This window comes from Triticum aestivum, chromosome 3B (assembly GCF_018294505.1).
Source record: "Triticum aestivum cultivar Chinese Spring chromosome 3B, IWGSC CS RefSeq v2.1, whole genome shotgun sequence".
NCBI classification, from domain to species: domain Eukaryota; kingdom Viridiplantae; phylum Streptophyta; class Magnoliopsida; order Poales; family Poaceae; genus Triticum; species Triticum aestivum.
In genome coordinates this window covers 841,398,961-841,422,477 of record NC_057801.1, presented here as the reverse complement: position 1 = coordinate 841,422,477, position 23,517 = coordinate 841,398,961, and the positions used below count along the sequence as shown (strand labels likewise).

Below are 23,517 nucleotides of genomic sequence, written 5' to 3'. Positions count from 1 at the left end.
ACAAATCCCACTGCTCCTCCGCCTTATGTTCTTCTGCTACATAACCGATGCTGATCATGAGTGTGGCGGCTCGCCGCCACACAAGCTCGGACAACACAGTGAGGAGGCCGGCAGCTCCCGTCGGGCCGCCGGCGAGCCATGGTGCTCGCAGCAAACCCACGACCGCAGCGGCCGGATCCCTTTGGCCGACTTCAACCAGATCCACGCCAACCTCTTTCCACACATCCGGAGGTGGAGGAGATGGATGCGGAGCTTGTCATCATGGAGCGCATGGTGGCAGCCCGAGAAGAAGGTGTCGACGACTGCCTCGCCGCCACACGAGCTCGGATAACACGGTGAGGAGGCCGGCAACTCAAGTCGGGCCGCCGTCGAGCCATGGTACTCGTAGCAAGCCGCCACCGCGGCGGGTCGATCCCTTGGGCCGGCTCCAACTAGCTCGACATCAACCTCTTTCCACACAACCAAAGGTGAAGAGAGATGTATGCGGAGCTTGTCGCCGCGGAGCACGTGCATGCGGCCGGAGAAAAAGGTGTCGCCGACCGCCTTGCCATCGCACAGGATGAGCATGCCCTTGCCAACGCATGCCGCAAGTCAGTCGAGAAGTTCTACCTCAGCGTCGATGAGTGGGCCGGTCGATCTAGCTTCAATTTGTATCGCGAACTTTGTATTTGCTATGTACAAACTATGGTTGTGTGATGAGCTATTTGTAGCGCCAAGATGTTTTAAAATTTGCCGTATGAAATTTACAGGTTCTGTTTCGTGAGAGACTTCAAAATCATTTTAGGAAAACCTTAATATAATTTTGAAGTACCGGTTTTTTACATGCTAAGAACAAGCACAATAGCAGGTTTATAGCTGGCTTACATGGTAATTTTTCCTATGTGAAGAAAAGAGTCAAGAAAAGGTAAGGAGAGTGGCTCTCATGCAAGAGTCTATACAATAAATACGAAGAATGTGATAGAGAGAAGAAAATATTGTACTTTTATTGTCAACCTTATAGCTATCCTTACTGTATGAGTGACTATAATTGGTGCATATATACTCCCTTCATTCCACAATGTAGTGCGCCCGTGTTTCTCAAGATCTAACTTTGATCATAAATTTAACCAACGAGACCGATTGCGGCGGGAGCAAAAAGTTATACCACGAAAATCAAATTGTTGGTTAAATTTATGGTCAAAGTTAGATGTCAAAAAACGTGTCGCATTACATTATGGAATGGAAAGGGTATGACAATGGCAACAACTATACTATTAACCATGCTCTAAGATGCTCTAAGTAAAGTTGATAGCTACTGACGTGCCTGTGCTTTGCTGCCTCGGGTGTCGGGACAGCGTGCAGCCAATGCTTTTTCCGTGGAGGGAGGCTTTTCCATCACTTCCGCACTAATCTATGGTTTGCTCCTTGGATGCCCTGCCTCGCCGAGATCCAATTGGGTGACCACTGTGCATGGCAGTGACACTGGGTCTTTTTCTACAGTGCACCTACGTACGGTAAAGGGAAAGACGGACCCATTTGTCCATCCTGTGTTCATACCGCCGGCTGCTAGCTAGCTAGCTGTGCCTCGATCCTCAGATCCCCCCCACCCCCAATTCCTCCTCACCCATCCCGTCGTCGCCCAAATCGATCCCCAAGCTCTACACTTCACTTCACCGCCGCCGGCGCCGTCCCCGTCACCTTGCAGTGGTACATGTCGTGCGCCGCCGTCGTTCATTGCATATTTGCATCTGGAGAGCACGCACACACGGAAGGAAGGAAGGAAGAAAGAAGAAGGTACGTCGATCCTTTCACTCCGTTCCAATTGCCATCCACTGGCTGCTTGCTTGTCCATCATGCATATATCCGGTCGGTTGCTTGATAAGCAGCAGCTAAAGCTAAGCTAGCGCTTCTCTTCTCCGTTAATTACTTCGAGGCTTAGTAAGTGTGACTATTTCACCTAGTTTATAATTATATACGCGCTAAAAATTGTTACGAGTATAAAAAATAATGACCTCGGTCGGTCGTCCCTTCAGTTATAAAAAATCAGTTTCAGTAATTTACTTCCATCCATCTTCTTAAGTACTAGTACTACTAGATGGATGCTACTCCTCTTCAAAATCAGGCGACTACGCGAATGACTTATTCATCGAGACGGAGGTAGTAGCGATTTTCCCTTCAAAATCAGGCGGCTACTCATTTGCCTACAATTGTTTTTGTTTACATTACACCATTGTGGTCAATGAAATACAATTGGCTCCTCCTGCAGATAAACCAAAATAGTACGTATTAGATGGTACTCCCTCCGTCCGGAAATACTTGTCATCGAAATGAATAAAAGGGGATGTATCTAGATGTATTTTACTTCTAGATACATCCTTTTTTGTCCATTTTGATGACAAGTATTTTCGGACGGAGGGAGTAGACAATACATCAAAAACTAGTCCATCAAAAGAAAAGAGGGACAGGGACAAGCAAAGATGGATAAACGCCTCCTGAAAGCAGCAACATCCGGTGATTCCACGGCAGCGAAGGGGATGGCCTCACAGGACCCAAGCATTCTTCTTGCAACAACTGCATTTATGGCCATGAGATGTTCTGCAAGGACATGCTGGAACTGAAAGAGTCTCTCATCAATGCTGTAAACTTGGACGGGGAGACACCACTTATCACCACGGTGAGAAATGGTCACGTCTCTTTGTCTTCTTTCTTACTCGGTCAACACTGCTTTGTGCACCATGGATCGAGGCAGGCAATCTTGCAACAGGACAGGTACGGATTTAACGCACTGCACCATGCCATTCGCAACGGCCACAAGGATCTTGCACTGGAGATGATAGCTGCACAGCCTGCGTTGTCGCAAGCTGTGGGAAAGCACAATGAGTCACCGATGTACTTTGCGGTGATGAGAAATTTTACACAGGTTTTCGAGAAACTAATTCAAAATCCTTTGTCTGCTTGTTCGGGAGGACAACACGGTTACAATTGTCTACATGCTGCAGTTAAGAATGACCATCAAGGTGCGACATATAATATCTGGACTGCAAAATTAGAGTTTGTTACAATATAATTTCACGCTGCTAAACTGTCATTTGTTTTTTTCAGAATTTGTCAAAATAATTATGAAGAAACGTCCTGAATTGGCTAGAGAAGTTGACACAGTACAAAATACTCCAATAGCACATGCTGTACAATACGACAAGATTGACATTTTACAAGTACTGCTGGAACATGATTCAACTCTAGGGTATTTAACAAACAACAAAGGTATGCCTCTGCTTAATATTGCGGCATGGCGAGGTGTGGTTGCTGCTGCACGAAAGCTTCTGGAGCACTGCCCCGGTGCTCCTTATCTTGAACCAAATGGTTCGACATGTCTTCATGTTTAATCAACCGGAATTTGTTGAGTTTGTCCTGAGGACGCCAATACTTGGCAAGCTTGTTAACGTGCAAGACAAGGATAGAAAAACAGCTCTGCATCTTGCAGTCAGAAAGTGCAATCCGAGAGTGGTTGCTGCTTTATTGTCTCACGTGGATATAGATGCAACATTGCTTGACAAAGATGGTGATTCAGCAGCCTGGGAACTGTCTAGGACTACCGTCATGCAGACTGCCAAGACTTTAAACTGGGTACGTATGTACTTCCTCCGTCCCATAATGTAAGACATCTTTTGACATTAGTGTAGTGTCAAAAAACGTCTTGTGTCAAAAAACGTCTTACATTATGGGACGGAGGGAGTATGTTGCAAATAATATCAATCATGCATATAGACACTAGTGCAAATAATATATTAATCATGCATATAAATACTGTTACAAATAAAGAAAAGTATGTTTGTGATCCCTCAATTCAAAAAAAAGTATACACTTGGTCCTCAAAAGAATTTGAGAGACATTTGATCCTTCAAGTCTCAAAAACCTCGTAAGTTTTGTCCTGATCCAGGTTTCGCCGGACACGCGGTGTTTAATCTCTCCTCGTCTAGTCTCTCTTTCATACTGCAACTACATTTTATCAAGCATCTCGTGTGCATTCACCCTGCACACTGACGCCGATGTTGCCGAGCTCAAAGTCAGCATCACTCGCTGGCGGTAGCTGTACCACGGCCATCTGTCGCCGTTGTCCCTCGCCACCTCCACGTCACCCGACTTCTCTGCCATAGCGCGCGCGAAGAGGGGGCTGGTCGTGCACGAATGACAGCATGTATTAGCGGCTGCATAGACCGGTGGCGCGGAAGCTCCGTGATCTCGGGTGGCAGAAGGAGTACAAGATGGTCATGGCTATCACGGTGGCTGGACGGGGACGGGAGGGAGAAGGCAATGGCGCTGCTGGAAGGGACGGTGGCATGGGAGGAGTGGTAGAAGGAGGAGGAAGTGCAGGGTTGCGGGTGGTGTTGCTGTGCACGAGGCGCATGCCAGCCATTACGTGCTGGTGAGTGTGGTCATGTGCCCGTCCATGACCTCCGTCAAATCGATCTTCTAGGGCCGCATGTTGACCATGGGCTCAATGCCGCATGACTTCCGATCTACGCACGGCAGCGGCAAAGAAGTGGGGAGCAGCAGATGCAACAACACGGATAGGAGACCGGTGAAGTCCTCTGTTTTCATCGGTGTCCGTAGATTCTAGAAATGTCTTCAGATTCAAGAAAAATGTTTATAAAAATCTTCACAACTTTAAAAATAATGTTTACGAATAGTATAGAATTTTCATGAATTCAAAGAATGTTCTTGATTTTAGAAAATAGTCCAAAATTTATAGAAGTGTTCACGAATTGGAAAAATGTTCGTGGTTTCAAATATGTGCACGAGTTTAAAAAATGTTCATGATTTTAAAAATTGTTCATGATTTCACGAAATTAAGAGTGATAGTGCATTGGTGATGCAGCAAAATGTGATCATGGCCATTAGAGATTATGATTTTTTTTTGTTGCAACGTACGGACCCTTTTGCTAGTTATCTCTAATGCAGCATCCAAAACAGTTTTTTTGTCAATGCCACACAACATTGGGCTGTTATTTGCTCAGACAAACAAATAACAAATGACAGTAAACGAATTTAGGATTTAACACGCAGTAACTTTTTGGAACACAAGTGGCGCCTCGATTTTCGGGATAATGAATTTGCACAAGATTCGCAGTGACGCCAGGGGGAATATTTGATGAACTGTCAGAGCTGACATCATCATCATTTCACATGGCGGGTTATGAAGATTTTCAAGAAGAAGATTGTGAAGACCCAGAGGAAAGACTCGCCAGATGAAGAGAGAAGATTGACATGAACAAGTTCAAATCAATCTGGGGCCTAATGTTGGGGATATAACCTCACGGTGTAAACCGCCCGCTGAGGGCTGGGTTAGGAATGCTGGCGAATCTCGAAGAATACTTCAGACGGGCCAGGGAGATCAAGGCACAGACTGGAGAGCGACTCACAAGATAGGCGGCTTAGGCCCAGAGCTAAGAGGAGGCAGGCGGCCCAGAGGTGTAAGCCGCCCTACGGCGACTTGTCAAGCAAAGCAAGGAGATTTAGACTTAGACTTGGTCACATGTCATGTTACGACCCGTACTCTTGTAAGCCGGGGCTCTCGACCTATTTACCCTGGGCAGAGAAGAGGGACAAGTGACAATTAATCGAAAACTAGGCCAAGCAAATTCTCTCCCTTGTAATTGATACTCCAATCAATAAACACAAAGCAGGACGTAGTTTTTTACCTCCGCAGTGATGGGCCGAACCTGGGTAAACTCGTGTCCTTCGTCCCGCTCAACCCTAACAAGCTAAGTACCGTTGTGATGGCTTAATGCTTAAGTCCTTACCCTAGGACATCGCCGTGTTAACCCCACGACACAACCCATCACCATCCAGCAAGCCTACGAAGAGATTACTCACTCTCAGCGGTGAGCATCATGGAATTGGTGATGGAGGAGGGTTGATGATGACAACGGGGTCAATTTCCCCTATCTGGAGCCCCAAACAGACTCCAGATTAGCACTCCCAAGGAAGAACAGGAGGTGTCGGCGGCTCAGTACCGTGAAAGCAATGAATCCTTCTCCCCGATTTTTTTCTCTGCAAATAGGAATATATGGAGTTGGAATTAGGGTTGCGGGAGGTTAGGGGGCCCACAATGTTCAAATGGTTACCAACTGCTACATATGCCGACCCAACTCGGCCCACAACAAGCTGCACAATGTACAATCAAGGTTATACAGGGATAATGGGCCTAGCAAGTTCGGACGGGCTCAGATATTGGGCCTAGCTTATTACAATAGACAACTGATTTGGATCCCCAATGCCTCAAAGGAAAATCTGATTGGATCACCAAGCTTCCTACAGTCGCCGCAAGTAGCTCTGGCCAGATCTAGGCTTTCACACTGGAGTTTGAGACCGGGTGCTTGAGTAGCACCGCCATCGACTTCAATCATGTTTTGTAACCATCGGGTTTTCACAATCCCGGCAGCTATGTGCGATGTGTAACCGCCGTCGCTTCACAACCCTCCATCTACGTCAGGCTGCCGTCCATGCTTTGCATCGCACCGCCGAAGTCAACCACTGGATCTGAAAAGAAGAATCCTCACAAAGATCATTTGGTGGTCACTGCAATTCGTAGTGAGGCCTCCGCCGCAGGTTGGCATGGCACATAAGATGTCCCTCTGACCGTCATGGTCCATGAGCTCGACACGGCCTTTGCCAGAACTGGTCGGACGCCGCCAGCCACCAGCGCAAGAGGGACCAATCTTCCAGCCCAACCCTGATGTGGAGATGAACGTGAGGATGGGCACCTGGATTTAGTCAGCGTCTCACAGCCGACAACACCAATGACCAATCCAAGATTGTCTGTCACTGTTGCTAAATCCACAATGAGGAGGGACTTGCCACCATATCGGAACAATGTTTGGCAGAGGGAGAGGAACGGGGATCACCCAGCCACCACCCACCCGCCGTTGGACGGCCCCTCCGGGGACGGAGAGTGTTGTGGTGGTTGCGGCCTGCTTTCATTAGTGGTGGCTCATGGTGGACGACACGAGTAAGCTTTTCGGCCCGCTTGTGGCCCGTCAGGGACCGGACTGTATGGTCCAGGACCCGCAGGAAAACTGGTCGGTCCGGGCTTCAATTTCCGGCCCGAGAAAATGTTGGTCCGGTCTGGTCTTTAACCGAGCTGCTCGATCGGACCATGAAATCATAATCACCGCCGCCGCCGCGCCTCATCATCGTGGCCATCAACAGCCCCCGTGCGAAACATCATGTCCCCGACCATCCCCTCTCATTCCTACCTCACCTACCATTGCGCCATCGTCTCTTGGCGTCGCTTGCCATAACTGTCGTGCGTGCACCGCCGCCGATCTGAAGTTCTCGACCGTGGAGTCGACTCCAAACCTGGCACCAATTCCTGCCATGGCGACAACGCGTACACCGGCCACCTGCTGCCCCAGGTAGGCAAACGCCATGGCAGCATGACCAGGAATAACATGGCACGATCAGAACGCTCTGAAGGTGACGCCGCCGCTCCTGTTCGAGGAGTCCCTCTGTGCTGCTCGTAGGGATTTCTCGTGCACGTCAGTTTCATCAGTGTAAGGAGCAACATGAGAGAAACGGCTCATGTGTTCATGTATCTGTCCAGTGATACAAATGTACAGAGAAGAGGAGCAGACAGGTGCGGCCACTACGCTAATAAGCTCGGCAACACACTCATCTAGATAAGCTCGTGCTATAATGCACTAGAGACTAGGACTCGTAGTTACGGAGAGAGAGAGCGCTACGCTGGCAACCTGTGGTTGGATGGTTAGAGGGACTGTGGTATCTTCAGCCCATCAGGGTTCAAATTCCGGTGCTCGCATTTATTCCTGAATTTATTTCAGGATTTCCGGTGATGCGCATTCAGTGGGAGAAGGCGTTTCCCTCAATAATGAGGTCACGACGATGACTTCGTAAATTTCAAGATGATATGCAGACTCAGTCTTCAGAGGTGCTCATAAGGGTAGAGTGTGTGTGCATTCATAGGAGTGAGTGTGTGCGCGTGTATATAAGCGCTTGTGTTTGTACTGTGACACTGGTGGTTGTTGGCCGGTCATTCAGTCTGGCTCGGGCTTCGTCGGTGCCGGTCCGGTCCGGTCCGCCGCCGGCCGGTCCATATGATGGCTCGGAGCGGGACCGGACTGTGTCCATCCTGAGTGGTGGCTGGAGGCGACTCCGGAGTCGCCCTAGGAGCGACCCAGGAGGCTCGGGGCATCCTGCGTTGCAGTAGCGAGTAGCGAACAACACCAAACATTCAACATCTGAGTTCAGAATTACCTTCTTATTTCTAACGGTCAAAAGGCAAGTATATATTTTTGGGTTCGTTTGATGGATTCAAAATATTTGTTGGACTGAGGCCTGCAGAGGCGGAATGTTCTCAAGGATAAAGACGGTTTTGTCAGAATCGATATAGGTAGAAACGACGTGATCAATGTAAGCAACTTGGCTAGACGAGTCAATGTGTGGAGCTGGACTACTAGTACGAGAAAATTTGGGCTGCCCAACTCAGAGCCTCCCAACAAGATGATAATCTTTTTTTAATGAAAAAATAAAGATAACTCTTGAAAGAGAAATAGATCAAAATAATGCTTGCCACAGCTTTGTATACCAATACGACACAAAGACTTGGACCGGGAGTCTGGCTTAACGACCGAACGAATACCAATACGTCACCAATATACTTTGCATCTATGTTTGGACGTTGCTGAAGATGCATTCAACAAAGAATATAATTGTGGGGAATTTTTGCAGGTAATATCCATCCACGGATATTCTCAGTCTCTTGCTTGGAGAACCTTTTTTGTGCCCCATTGCTTGCATGTAATCATCAACCTCAAATTGTGCGTAGTCATATTATCAGAATTGGAACAGAAAAAAAGGGTGTACCATAAAGTTGGTGTTACTTGAGAACTTACTGATGCCTTTTTCGATGCAAAGAATTTCATTTTTAAGAAAAGGCTGGGACATCTATTGTTGTTTGTATCTTAGTGTTACAATGTAAATCATTTGTGGTAGCAACATGTTAACCAGGGCGCAAGTATGTGATTCATGTTTTATATATTGTACTTAAATCAGTTTTTTTAAGTCCACAGAACTAACTACATGCTTCATTTGGTTTTGTGTTTTTTTCCTTTTCTCTTTATCACAGTGCTCAACGCGAGTTCCAATATGAGCCATCTCGAGTCTGATGTCCAAACCGTGCAACCTCTTTCGGACTATGAAAATATGAACCGTTGGGCTTCCTTCCAATCGGTTGGTGCCTCAAAAAGGCTCAAATAGGGTGTAAGACTGATTTGAGCTTCAATTTTGTGCACAAATCGAGGCGAGGAGAAATCGAAGTCATGGAGAAAAAAATTCTACCCTAGACCCCATGGCTTCGAGTTGTGTGCATGTGTGGTGCGACAAATTGGCGCCCATTAGGCAGCCATTAGACACTAAGTGGTCATGCGGGGACATGTGAGGGACCCATCCTACCTTAGTGGAAAAAGTCCATGACATTTGACGTCAATTACGAGAGGTAGTATGATGGACGGATGTATAGGGTATAGTTCGGATCTTGAGCTATAGTTATTATTGGGCTAGGAGCTTGTGTTATTTCTTTTTCCGTTCCGATGCACGGGCATTTTTCCTAGTTACCTTCTTATTTCTAATAGTCAAAAGGCAAGTACTCTCTCCGTTGCGAATTACTTATCGCACATATGAATGTATCTAGATGTATTTTAGTTCTAGATACATCCATTTCAGCGATGAGTAATTTGGAACAGTGGGAGTATATATTTTTGGGTTCGTTTGATGGATTCAGAAAATTGGTTGGACTGGGGCCTGTAGAGGCGGAATGTTCTCAAGGATAAGGACGCTTTTGTCAGGATCGATACAGGTAGAAACGACGTGATCAATGTAAGCAACTTGGCTAGACGAGTCAATGTGTGGAGCTGGACTAGCTAGTACGAGAAAATTTGGGCTGCCCAACTCAGAGCCTCACAACAAGATGATAATCTTTTTTTATTGAAAAAATGAGGATAACTCTTGAAAGAGAAATGAATTAAAATAATGCTTGCCACAGCTTTGTATACCAATACGACACAAAGACTTGGACCGGGAGTCTGGCTTAACGACCGATCGAACGAATAGCTACGGTTTTTTTTTTTTGAGGGAATACGAATAGCTACGTTGACAGTTGACTTGTAACTCCTTTTTAAGTTGTCATTGGCGAGCGGGCTACGTTTACATTGGCGAGCGGGCTTCATCACTTCGTCATCTTGCGACTTCGTACGCACTCGCTCTGCTAGTTATTGTGTCAGGTGCGTACCTACAATTTCTTTTCTATTTCACCTCGGATTAATTATTGTGCCTATGTCCATGGGATATTTGCTTTAACTTGCTCCACCCTTATTTCATCGTTTAGTTTTTTTTCCTTTTTTTTCTTGCATCTTTGTTAGTACCACGGTGCTCAGGTCTACTTTATTAGTAGTGTGGTTTGCCCTTCGTGATCATCAACTTGGGTCTACTCATTCATCGAAAAAATAAAACTTGGGCGCATGCGGCGGCAGAGCCCATGCCCTCGTCGATGCACACGCCGCTCAAGGCATAGCTTTTCTGCTAGCCACACCCTCCCTCACCACCACTTCTAGCCGGGCTGCGCAGCGTTGATGTAGCATTGGTCCTACGAAGCTTGGATGTCTTGACGAACTAGCGGCCTAGTCGGGGTAAGACCAGCGCACACTCCCAACGACATGGTTGTTTTCGGCTTGTTGATGATCACCGCATGTTGGGTCATTGTTAGGTGATCCCAGTCGATTTAGCAAGCTTGACCTGCATCTATTGGCATGCAAACACATATTTTCCTGGTCAGAGGAGCTCTGGCTATATTATGCACTAGAGCTATGGCTATTACTCATGTTGGTACAATTGACGCGGCATATGTGTTGTTACTTGGTTGAAGTTGTTTGTTCAGAGCTCTGCTTGTAAGATTAATCCCAAGTATGACATTTTCGTGGAACTGGCAACACCCAAGTATGAGTTGTGATCCCTTCATGAAGTTTTTTTTTTAGTTTTGCGCTGTTTTCTACTCCCTCTGTTTCTAAATATAAGTCTTGTTTGAGATTTCAATGTGGACTACATACGAATGTATATAGACTTATTTTAGAGTGTAGATTCTCTCATTTTGCTCCATCTGTAGTCCATATTGGGATTCTCTCATTTTAGACTTATATTTTAGAATGTATATAGACTTGTTTGGGATCTCCATATTGAGTTGTGTAGTACTGTGTGGTTTTGCAAGTGGGGATCTCCAGTTATGGGTCTGTGTTAGATCATATGGTGGATAGCCTTTGTAAAGCATGTCTAAAGTAGATTATATTGCTCTATTTCTTTTGGATCTGTGTTAGACTACATAATGTCGCCGACCTGTCTTCTGGTGCGGCACCTCCTTTTTCTCCCCCTCTCCATTAAGCATGCATGCAACCAAAAGATACTAAAGGCATGTAAGAATGAATAATTTAAGAGCCTCTCGAATATTAAAACTAAATAAGTTCTATCTCACAAAATGCTAATTCAAATTGAGAATCCGCTTTCACCTTTGACTTTCTTGTGGCGAGATCTATGAAACCATATCCTACTAGTCATCAACCCGTGCATCTGCATGGTCTAGCTAAATTAATAGCCACATTTACACATTCAATATCTTTTCTTTCTTGTAAATCTTTAAACTAGTTAGAATATGAGAACTGTATGAATACATATAAGAAATATTACTAGTTCGCACATGTAATTGTTGGCGCTATGATTACTAGGACCAAAAGGTAGCTATATTTCGATAGTTAAATTGTCTATAAATCTGTTGTTATAAATTTGAAATGTCATTTTCTGCATTAACTACACAACTCATAATTATTGTTTAGGACACAATCGTAAATCTTAAGTTTAGAAGTAGACGTAATATGCTTATTTAATTGGATCACTCATGATAGTTGGTAAGACTATTTGTGGTTCCGGTGGAAAATTACTGAGAATATACACCATCAATTTCTAGTATTTAGAATACATATAGCATCTTTACTACCATGCATATGGAGTTATTATCTAAAATAAGACTCTTAAATACTGTGTGAGAATGAGTCTAGCTATCCAATGATAGAATATGAGCAAAATATTACCTCCCATCAATATTAATTGTCAGTGATTCTATACAATGTTGTACTAAATCAGCGACAATAAATATGGTTTTCAAGTTCGAAATAAGTTCTGCCCTCCTATCACAAACATAATCACACGTAACGGAAAGACAAGAAACAATTCATCGCTTAGAAGAATGAAGGAGGAAAAGCACTACCTATGAAGTATCAAACGTTTGTGATGACACAATCCTCATCATATTTGTTCTCGTGCTCTTAGTAAGAGAGATAAAAGGGAGTACTCTACAATAGAAGTCAAATAGTAGAACAACAAAGATATACATTCAAGTAATTCCACAAAAATGGTCAAAATGTTTAACCTGGCAATGCTTGCTAACTCAAGAACCTATAAATACATTATCAATCAGGTCAATATTTGGCAAATTTTCCAATCGAACATGTAAAGCACAAATATATAAAATTGATAATCGAATTGAACCTCCGATCGAAGTATCCAATTATTTTCTAGTTGACAGTCTTCTATCCGCAAGAGTTATGGAGAGTGCAATAATTGGCATGTAGAACAATTAGAACATATGAAATATAAGATATTTCACAATGGTATCATGGCTCACTTATACCTTCAGTTAAATCTTTTCCAGATAGAGCACTGAGATCCTTTTCCTTGTTTGATTCAGAACCATCATTTTGATCCGTTGGGATCCATGGCCAACCCAATATGAAAATATATAGAACTACTACTATGGCGTTATAGGAGCATCCTTTGTTTCATCTAAATAGAGCATAATCTATTGTGTGCACTGTGTTGTTACGTCCCCTTAATTATCTCCATTCAGGTCTTCATATATCTACAGAAACATGACTTATTATATTAGTCAAACTGAGAACCCATGTTATATTTAAAAGCAAAGATGCATTTTATGTGTGAGAGTCATTGTTTTGTGTCTATTCAATTATCCAATTCAATAATAACAACACATAAAGAAGTTTTTCCAAACTGAAAGGACAATAAAGAATAGAACTACACATGGGGATTTTGACCGAAATACAAAATAGGAGAAGATATGATAAATAACACAATCTTGAATTTTATTTATGTAATCTAGAATTACTAAATACAAAATCTTATTCGCTGGGAAAATTACACTCATAATTGATTACCTTCAAATCTAATGTATACAATGAGAATAAAAAAACATAATGTTAACGCCCACACGTGTGGTACGAAGCAACATGGCCCAAACGCCTTCATTATCATCCATTTTGCCACATCAAAACAGATGACATCGGCGGGAATCTTTTTGGTTTTCGGCTTAAAAATGTTTATCTCCTAATTAAAAATCCAATTAAAAATTCATTTTCACCATTAAATCCATCTCGACAAGTTCTTCAAAACTAGATCCAATGTCGATATGTTTGGATGCATTTTTTTGCTAAAATTTGTCATGATGTTTACACAGTAGTTGCTATAGTGTTTACACTAAAGTTGCCATGACATGTTTTATCTTTTTTTTTCTAGATTTAAAGCCACCATTGTATTTTCAACTACTTTTTATAGCAATTTTTTATTAATTTACCATGCCAATCTTTAGTAAGTAACCACGGCAAACGTAATGCATGGATCATGGCAATTTTTAGTAATCCATCATGGCAAATTTAGTTCATAAATCATGGCAATTTAAGTAGTTTGACTATGTCAATTCCAGTACTTTGGCCATGGAAATTATTTTTTGTATGAACCATGGCAAATGTAAGTGCATGTATCATAGAAAATTTATGTAATTCACCATGGTATTTTTAGTTTATGGTTCATAACAAGTCTAGTTTCTCACTTCCCCATTTTATAATATGTCAAAATTTACATTTAAAGGTAGAAGAAAACATAGCTGAAACATATCATGGCAACTTTAGTGTAAACACCATGGCAATTCATGTGCAATAGACATGACAAATTTTAGCCAAAAACAAAGTCGTCGAAACATATTGATATGAGTTCTAGTTTCGAAGATCTCGTTGCGATGGACTTAATGGTGAAAATGGATCTTTAATCGGATTTTTTTATTTGAGAGATAAAACATTCTAAAAACTAGAAATCCAAAAGGATTTCCGCATGCATGCATGCGGTAACGTGGCACAATCTGTGTTTTATAAGGCGTGTGGGCAAGTGTTGCTCCCACCATACGTGTGGGCGTTATCAGCGTCCAAAGAAAATGAGAACTTCTTACATACATCATAAGATTATTGGTAATCTCAGCGCATGCAACTTTACATAGTGTACACAACAATGAAGCATCGAATTATTCAGTAATCTAAAGATATAAGGAACATAAAAGACAGACATAATATGCTAAGTTCTCGGCGGTTACATTTTTACCCAGGATCCCACATAACTGGGAGCAGGCTTGAGAAATGATAAGTAAAAAGCATCAATAATCATTTCAGTAATAAAAAACCGGTTACTCTTACACACCTTGTATAGCATTCCAGTCCATCATTTTTACCTTCGGACTACACTCCCATATGTGACCAATTGGAGAAAGTATATGTAAGTTTAGCTAAATGAAAAAAATTAAGATAAGGAAGCTGAATTTATGTACGTCACAAAGGGCGTAATAATTGAGTTACACTGTAAACTGAAAGCTTACCACGGCTTTTAGCTGGAACCATTAAGCTGTATATGAATATCAAGGACGTAGGGCAAATGGATAGTATTAAGACGACTATGAACCCAAGAATTCAATATTAAGATGGACACAAACAATTAAACATACATAATATCATCTATAGGCCTTAGCTTAATGCTAGGTGATACTTTCGGCAAACTTTCTATCTATCACCGCCTCTCTGCAGTTCTTGTACTATTTGCTACTCCCTCCGTCCCAAAATAAGTGTCTCAACTTTATACTAACTCTAATACAAAGTTGCACTAAGCTTGAGACACTTATTTTGGGACAGAGAGAGTATAATGCTTGGCACGCGGTCAGTAATCCTGTGGATGTGCACCCATCCGCCCTAATCTTCAGGTCGAACACTATCCTTTACTCTTCCTTGATGTGAACTTCTTCCTCATGAAAACACCAAGGAAACAATCACATAGCCATATTGCTTATGCACAAATTTTCCAAAAGATATGGAGGCAATCTTGGTGCGGTCTATTTTGAGTATATTTACATGTTCTGCCCGAAGGGTTTCAACTGCCCAAAGAGGAATCCGTGTATATGTAGGCGGCGGGAGGATCTGCATTAGGACTTCTTTGCTGATGGGAGGAGGGTGAGAGGAATGGTGTGAGGAGTTCGCCATAGTTTATGAACAAACAATGCTTCCATGTCTGCATCAAACTGTTGCATATATACCTTCAATGCTGCATCTGCCAATCGTGGAACTTATCCTACAAAAAGATGCTACTTTTCTAACCTGGTCGGAACTGAGGATGGGGAAATTTAGAGATTGGAAAGGAAGGGATTGGGAGAAGGTAGATTTCGGTTGAAAAATTGCAGTGCCGATGGAATTTAGAGGTTGATTAGGTTGAACTAGGGGATCCTACAAGGCTGGTCATGATGAACGGTAGTAGGGTTTGCACGATGATGCGAGGTGAGAAAGGCCAACTGAATCTGCGAGACGTTCCTTTTAAGACATGGAGTTGTAGAGAGATTGAGTTAGATTTATTTTACTTCTATTTTTATATCACTGAGATAGTAGTATTGGCATTTGGAGCATTTTTGGGATGATTTAGGTTGATCTACACCGTAATAATGTGGAACCATCAAATGAGCAGGCATAATTTCAGATATGTGAGAATTTCAGGAAGTCTCTAATTAGTATAGGTATAGATAGATATATATAGATACACGTCGACTTACTTTTATAACTTTTTGCCTTTCCAGATTACTGGAACTTTCTTGACAGGTTATTTGCCAGTTAGTTAACATATCTCATATATAGTATATATGTAAATAGTTGATTCCAACCATATCAATTGTCTAAACATGCCCACATGCCGCCTCACCACACATGCCACATCATCATCTAACTAATTATTTCTCTTAACATATATGGAAAATGTTATTTATATTCTCTCAACAAGCACACACCCCAACTCTCCACACATGCCACCTCCTAAATCACACTAATTATATCTCACAACATGCATCCGAAATATTACCCATATTCTGTATATATATTCACAACTATATAATAATAAAAAACAATGTATCATATCTATCTGAAGTTTCATTTAAATTTCATCAAAAAATATTGCAACCAATCTCAGCAGTATGGTGCAGGGTACCATCTAGTTATATTAACTTGGTTACCAGGTTACTAAAAGTTAATGTACACTACTGCAAGACTTGCTTCATGGTACTTCTCTGGGTCCAATTTTTTGTTGTTGTTTACATTTTAATACTCATTTAGTTATGTCGACTTGTTTGGGTCGACTTATCAATTTAATATATTTTTACAATATTTCTTGCATATACAATGGTGATCCGTTTTGTGATTTTCCCTTCAAAATCAGTCGGCGCTCATTTATCCACCATTGTATGATTATTTTTTCTGCTCCGGCAACCGCAGTTAAACCAAGACAATGGCAGACATAGCCAGCTCATCAGGTGGACCTCAACAACAGCCAGAGCCACAAATGGATGAGGATCTCCTGAAAGCAGCCACATGTGGCGAGTTGAGCTATATGGAAGGCTATGCTCCTGGCAGACTTCGTGGAATAACTCCAGCAGGGAATACATGCCTCCATATATCCTGCATTCATGGCCACATGGAATTCTGCAGTTGTGTACTGGAACTAGCTAGACCCATCTCTCCTCTCAAAGGTTAATAACGAGGGTGAGACACCACTTGTCATTGCCGTGGCACACGGTCATGCCAACTTGGTTTATCTTTTACTCGCACGCTGCAAAGAACTAGGATTGAACAACATAATCTTGCACAAAGACATCGAAAAATGTAATGCACTGCACCATGCCATCAGCAATGGGCACAGGGATCTTGCGCTAACGTTGGCAGCAACAGATCCTGCTCTCGCGCAGGCTGTGAACAAATGCGATGAGTCACCCATGTTCATCGCAGCGATGAGAAACTTTACAGATGTTTTTGGAAGACTATTGGAAAACTCTTGGTCTTCTGATGCAGGGAGTTTTCGACGCCATGCTCTCCATGCTGCAGCTATCAATGGGAATCAAGGTCAGACCTACATGGAGTATGAGTTACAATAACATTATATTTTATCTCATTGCTAATTTATCCTCAACCTTAGTTTTTCGTGCCAAAGACTAACCATATAATCATGACTTGATTCTTAACCGTCTCAACTTGTTTGCAGAAATCGCTGCAAGAATTATGTGTGTACGTCCTCACCTGGCAAAAGAAGCCGATGTGAATGAGGATACCCCAATAAGACTGGCTGTCTGTTATAATAAGGTTGGCGTGCTACAAGTACTTCTGAAGCATGATATTTCATTAGGGTATGAAGTAAGCAACCAAGGTTTAACTCTCCTTGCTAGTGCTGCAACTCGAGGCAATGTTGATGTTGCGCGAGAGCTTCTTACCTATTGTCCCGATGCTCCTTATCGCCACGTGCGCCATAAGGAATTGACATGCCTTCATACAGCTGTATGTAACGGTCATCCGGAGTTTGTTGAATTTATACTCAGGACACCACAACTCCGGAAACTCATTAACATGCGAGACAGCAGTGGAAGAACAGCTCTACACTATGCAATCGAGAAGTGCAATCCAAAAACTGTTGCTGCTGTACTGGCTCACGAGGGTATAGACACAACAATACGTGACCTTAATGGTAAATCAGCAGCTTCCCAATTGGCATGCAACACCGACCATGACAAGAGTTTAGACTGGGTATGTTTCTATATATGCTATCAATATATCATTCGAAATGATAAGATTTATTATTACACTGCCATGAGCCCATTATTTTGCAAGTTAGTTATAAGTTTTGAATTTATGCAGATGGAAGTGCACGCACTTATGTTGCAAGCTAATCCCCAAGATGATGACATATGTTCTTATCTCTTCATGAGGGAATCGAGCAAAATGAAACTATTGAATCGAAGGATGAGACACATACAAGTGCCACGGCTAACGTGAAGTCACTAACTCAAAAATACACAAGCAACACATCACTAGTGGCCATCCTCCTTGCAACAATCACCTTCACCGCAGCTTTCACTCTGCCAGGAGGATACAGCAGTACTGCTGGAAGCGAGGGGCTTCCTATCATGTACAAAAATACTGCATTTCAAGTATTCCTGGTCTCTGACACGTTAGCAATGTGCTCTGCATTTGTTGTGGCATTTATATGCCTCATGGGAAGGTGGGAGGATGATAGGTTCACGGATTATTACATCACCGTCACTAAGAAGCTTACTTGGTTTGCATACATGGCAACACTTGCGGCCTTCGCAGCTGGTTTATACACGGTACTAGCCCATCATCGCCAGTGGCTGGCCATTGCGATTTGTGCTCTGATAGGGTTTTGCCCTTGTCTAACTTTGCTCATAAGTAAATGGCCTATCTTAAAGCTCAATTATCGGATCCGGATTCATCAAGCTTTGTGTGCCTGCATAGTAGACCCTTTTGGCCGGGTGCGTCAATGTTTCAGATCCAATCGGTGGCCTGGCAAGTTTAGGGTTCTTCAACGTTCCACCCCGGAGTCCGAGCTTCATGCCGTGACAGTCTGACCCTGTCAAATGGCTTTACGGTTCAGCTTTGTGATGGTGTTGTTTCTCAATTTATGTTGTAACGAGCCTTGCTTGTCTACTCTTATTGTATTGTAATTCGTCAGACAAAAACTATTGAAATGGTGATTTGTGTATCCCAATCAAAATCTGATGCAGTTGTGCTTCTATTTTATTGATATTATTCATGCCCATCTTGAGTGAAAAATTATCAACATTTGAACTGAGCCTTACCATGGAGCTATCAAAATATATAACAGAAAGCACCCGAAAAAGATTTATTATGAGTAATGCAATATTTTTAATGGTAACCGGCAGCTGGTCAGCACAAGACGGGGCCGAGGACCCCAGAGGAGGATGTTACCTGGCACGGGGTCGCTGCTGGGTCTTGAAAGCGCAAGAAGAGGTCAGCTGCATCAGGAGGCTAGCGCAAACGTGTTACTCAATTCTTTTTCTTCCCTAATAATAGAAAGATTTTCTTAGTTGTCAGTGACAATGACCGGTAATATTGCTCAACTTGTGCTCCTTAGTTTCTGCAAATCTGGATAGGGCTGCTTCCCAAACTTCTATGATTTTGCACTCGAAACGCCGTAGAATGCACTGTCTTCCGAGGCATTACGGGAAAATGCCTTCGATGACCTTTTACTTCACGACCAACTCTAGCATTTTACAGAAGCGCCATACAAAACAATTGAAGGCATTTTAGAACGCCTCCGAACATCATATGTGTTGTAGTGTCTAGTGCAAAAGACTATCAAAATACAGTTACATTTGACATTTTTTTAGTTTGCTCCATGTTTACAAATAACATATAAAGATATTAATAACTTCAACGAAGGAGATCATGCAATGTTGAGGCAAGTTGTCACCTATTTAAGTTCCAAGACGTTTAGATTTAGCATCATATATGACCAAAAACGCTTGGAACTACCCCTGGGTCGTCTACTGGGAGGCTCGGGAGGCGATCCGATTGTTAGGTAATCCAAACATAAGTTAGTATTAATTAGGTAAGTTTGAGATTACCAGTACGTATAGTCATGTTTGAGTCCTGTTAAGATTGGTATTAAGTGCGATCAGCGTGGCCGGTAATTAGGAAAGTATAGGCCTTTGCCAGTCCGGTTAGAGCTAGCTTTGGCGTCTGGTATTTGGAGTTAGTGTTCGAATAGGATTTGTGTCCGGCTAGCTAAGGCGTCCCTGCGTGTATATATGCACGGGGTGTTACATGAGTTTTGTAACCATGAAAAGAGAAAAAGGAGAAAATAAAGAGAGAAACAAAGGACATGATACGAGCCCTTGGCTATCAGTTTTTTGTGCACGTGTGTTCTTCTGATTTGATATGATCGATCCTGTGGGCAAGTTCCAACACCGATCCCCTATTTTCGGTCGTCTCTTGCTGCGCCCTCTCCTCACCACCGCTAGCTTGCCCGCGCAGCACCCTGCGTCCTCTCCTCACCGCAGCCGGCTTGCCCCCGCGGCATTGCTCCCACGGCGTTTAAGCAGTGATCTGAGGACATATGTGCAGCAAGCCAGCAACTAGATGCCGTGAAGGTGGAGATTGCAGCGGCAGCGGCAGATCATGGTACAGCCTCAGAACAATGGGTGCCTCTTCGGCGCAAGGACACTGCTGTTTCAAGCGGTGGCCAAGCTGCAGAGGTTGCGGCTGTCACCCTTGCTGCCCCTTGTAGATGGAAGCCTAGGTGTTCCTCCATTGCGACGCAAGGCCGGGCAGAAGATATCATCAAGCTCACTCAAGATTTTATTTATATCCGGATGCCATCTCTACAGAGATCTAGAGATTTGTGCGGCGAACCTGAACCATCTTTCTATCCTTGACCCAACATTTGAATCTCCCAGAGGGTCTATCATAGTAACTAGGGATCTGTGTTCTTTAGTTACAGCTTGGATAAGTCTAAGATCTGGTGTCCATGGCGATCGAGATGAAATACTGGATCATGGAATACTCGATGGCCTCTCACACGTCACAACCTTGGAGTTGCATGCACCATTACCAGAGGTATGTTTTTTGTTCAGGTTCTTCTCTGTTCACATCCATCCTGGTCTAGCTGGATGTTGTCGGTTGCCTTGTTAGATGTTGCATTATTAGCCGCCTCTTGATATTAATGTAAGACGCCATTTACATTATTTTTTCTAATCAACTATTTCCCGTAATTTCATCTTTGATGAATATGAAGCTCACACTCGAGAGTGGTTTGCAAACATGCCCGGTGTTCGGCAACCTCATAAGGCTGGTGCTGGGCGAATGGTGCATGGCCTCCGACTTCTCTCCGCTGCTCTTCATTCTCCGGCGCTCGCCTAAACTGAAGGATCTGACCTTTAAGCTTGGAATGGTAAGAGTACAGCTGATTACAGATATGCCTATGCACTGTGGGTTTTTCTTTCCCTGAAACCTTTGACTAATGCTGTACCACTGCCTTTTTGGCACGCCGCAGGAGCAGTGTGTACTCTGCAAGGATGCTGCTGATCGTGATCTGGCTCCAAGGAAGGAATCATCGTCGGGCGGCTGTCCAAGGATAGAGAGGACCGTGATATACTGTGGCAAAGATGATCCGAGGGTCAGCGCGCTTGTGCAGGTGCTGCTACCGATTGTTATCCCAGGTGGAGAAATCAGCATCAAAGGTCACTAGAAGTATCCTATGCATGCCTGGGCCCCTATGACTGACTTTTGCTAGTGCTATGGATGTGTACGTATGTTAAGAAGTGTGTTAAGTTGTGCTAATCTGCTATGACAACAAAACTTGCTTCTTCTTTGAAAAACATTTCTAGTTTGACCTCGTGTCCTGCCTAAGCCTTTACACATCAAAATTAATTAATATGCACACAAAAATCAAAAATAGCTAATCCTTTCAATTGTAAAATTTACGATCAGTATAGAAGGAAAAATCATGTGGTGCAGATTATCACGTCCGGTAGAAAAACATATCTGACGCGTCCAGTAGAAAAACACATCTGACACGTCGAGTGCAACATTACAGAAAAAAAAGGTATCACGTGGAAAAAAGGAAATCCCGGTGATTAAAAAAGGTAAGCCTTTACCCGTTCCCACAAACTAAGGAGGAAAGTCCCCATTAAAAACTCCAATGATAAAAGGTCAAAAGAAAATCTACAATCTGGCTAATTGCCTGTGAAATAAAAACAAGCCTCCATCAATCAAATATTCTTCTGTAGACTCCTCTATATGGTTGCTGCCTTCTTCTCTGCTTCGGATCTGCTCTCCTACCAATGGCCGGCGGTGCATGGAGGTGGTCGAGATTGGCATCTAGATGACACCGGCTGCGCGGGGCAAGGAAATACTTGCATCGAATCAAGATTCAAGTTTAATAATATAATACATGAGATGAAGAGCCAGGAAGTCGGACTAGAAGTAAGTTAGATGTTTTTTTTATCATTTTATTTGAAGGAATAAAATTATTTCCGAGGAATCAGAAAATCAGACTATAGTTTTGATTTCCTGGATTGCACATGTTAGGCCACTTAATTTATGAATTACTTTTCATTGGTCGAATTCTGTTTGTGCAGATAAAGCACATGGGGCTGCCGATCAGTGTCCACAGTAATGAGTAGTACATCACATCATTCTTCCGATGTATACTCTGTAGTACTACTATTTTATGGGTGTGCTACATAATAGCAAATGTAAGCGACAACATTATAAATATTAAAATTGTCCATTATATTGGAAAACAAAAGATATCCCCGTGATCGAACAAAATTCAGATCGATCTTGCACCTCCATAAGTCTTTTTTTAATTTAAATTCGGTTAGAGTTTCTACTGCATCTTACTGTTCCTAATAAACAATATGAACAAGCACAGGTAGAAAAAGAGGCTTCCGTCCAGCCCCATTTAGTCGCGGTTCGGCAGACGAACCGCGACCAAAGGCCTGGGCCCAGGGCGCTCGGTGGCCAGCTGGTGAACGTGAGGGGCTTTAGTCGCGGTTGGCCAAGCCAACCGCGACTAAAGGTGCGCAAAGGCCTTTAGTCGCGGTTGGCCAGGCCAACCGCGACTAAAGCTCCTCCCCTATTTGATATATTATTTGTATTTTTAAGATTTTGAAAAAGAAAAAGTATTTGGAAAATACCTTTAGTCGCGGTTGGCCTGCCCAACCGCGACTAAAGGTGGTTGCGCGCGGGAACGAAAAACCCGCCAAAAAAGTCCTGTAGTCGCGGGTCGCCTCCCCAACCGCGACTAAAGGTTACCATTTAGTCGCGGGTCGCCTCCCCGACCGCGACTAAAGGTTCTCTTTTAGTCGCGGGTCGCCTCCCCAACCGCGACTAAAGGCCCTTTAGTCGCGGGTCGCCTCCCCAACCGCGACTAAAGGGGGGGGGCTATAAATACATGGGCCCAACCCGTCGCCTCCATTTCTCCGCTCTGCCTCTGCCGCGCCGAAGGCCTGCCGCCCTCGCCCTCGACGCCGCCCGCCGTCGACCTCGCCCTCGACGCCGCCCGCCGTCGCCCGCGCCCTCGACGCCGCCCGTCGTCGCCCGCCGCCCCCTCTCGCCCACGTACGGCGCCCGCCGCCCCCTTTTGCCCTAGTACGCCGCCCGCGCCGGCCTCCCTCGCCCACCACCGCGCCGCCCCGCGCCGGCCTCCCTCGCCGGAGAGGCCTCGCCGCCCTCGCCGGCGGCCGGCCTCGCCGGCGTTGATCGAGAGAGAGAGAGAGAGAGAGCAGAGAGA

The 23,517-nt window shown here is 43.8% G+C and overlaps 2 protein-coding genes across 2 annotated transcripts; both read left to right on the top strand.

Moving 5' to 3' along the window:
• The first annotated feature begins 1,593 nt into the window (after positions 1-1,593).
• LOC123067026 (ankyrin repeat-containing protein NPR4-like) lies at positions 1,594-3,581 on the top strand. Its single transcript, XM_044489988.1, has 2 exons — positions 1,594-2,996; positions 3,082-3,581. The coding sequence occupies exons 1-2, from the start codon at positions 2,570-2,572 to the stop codon at positions 3,363-3,365; spliced, it is 711 nt and encodes a 236-aa protein (XP_044345923.1). The 5' UTR covers positions 1,594-2,569; the 3' UTR covers positions 3,366-3,581.
• Positions 3,582-20,957: 17,376 nt separating this feature from the next.
• On the top strand, positions 20,958-21,477 carry LOC123067025 (uncharacterized). The gene is made up of 2 exons (XM_044489987.1): positions 20,958-21,171; positions 21,274-21,477. Exons 1-2 carry the CDS (start codon positions 21,004-21,006, stop codon positions 21,466-21,468), a joined length of 363 nt encoding a protein of 120 aa, XP_044345922.1. The 5' UTR covers positions 20,958-21,003; the 3' UTR covers positions 21,469-21,477.
• The last annotated feature ends 2,040 nt before the right edge of the window (positions 21,478-23,517 follow it).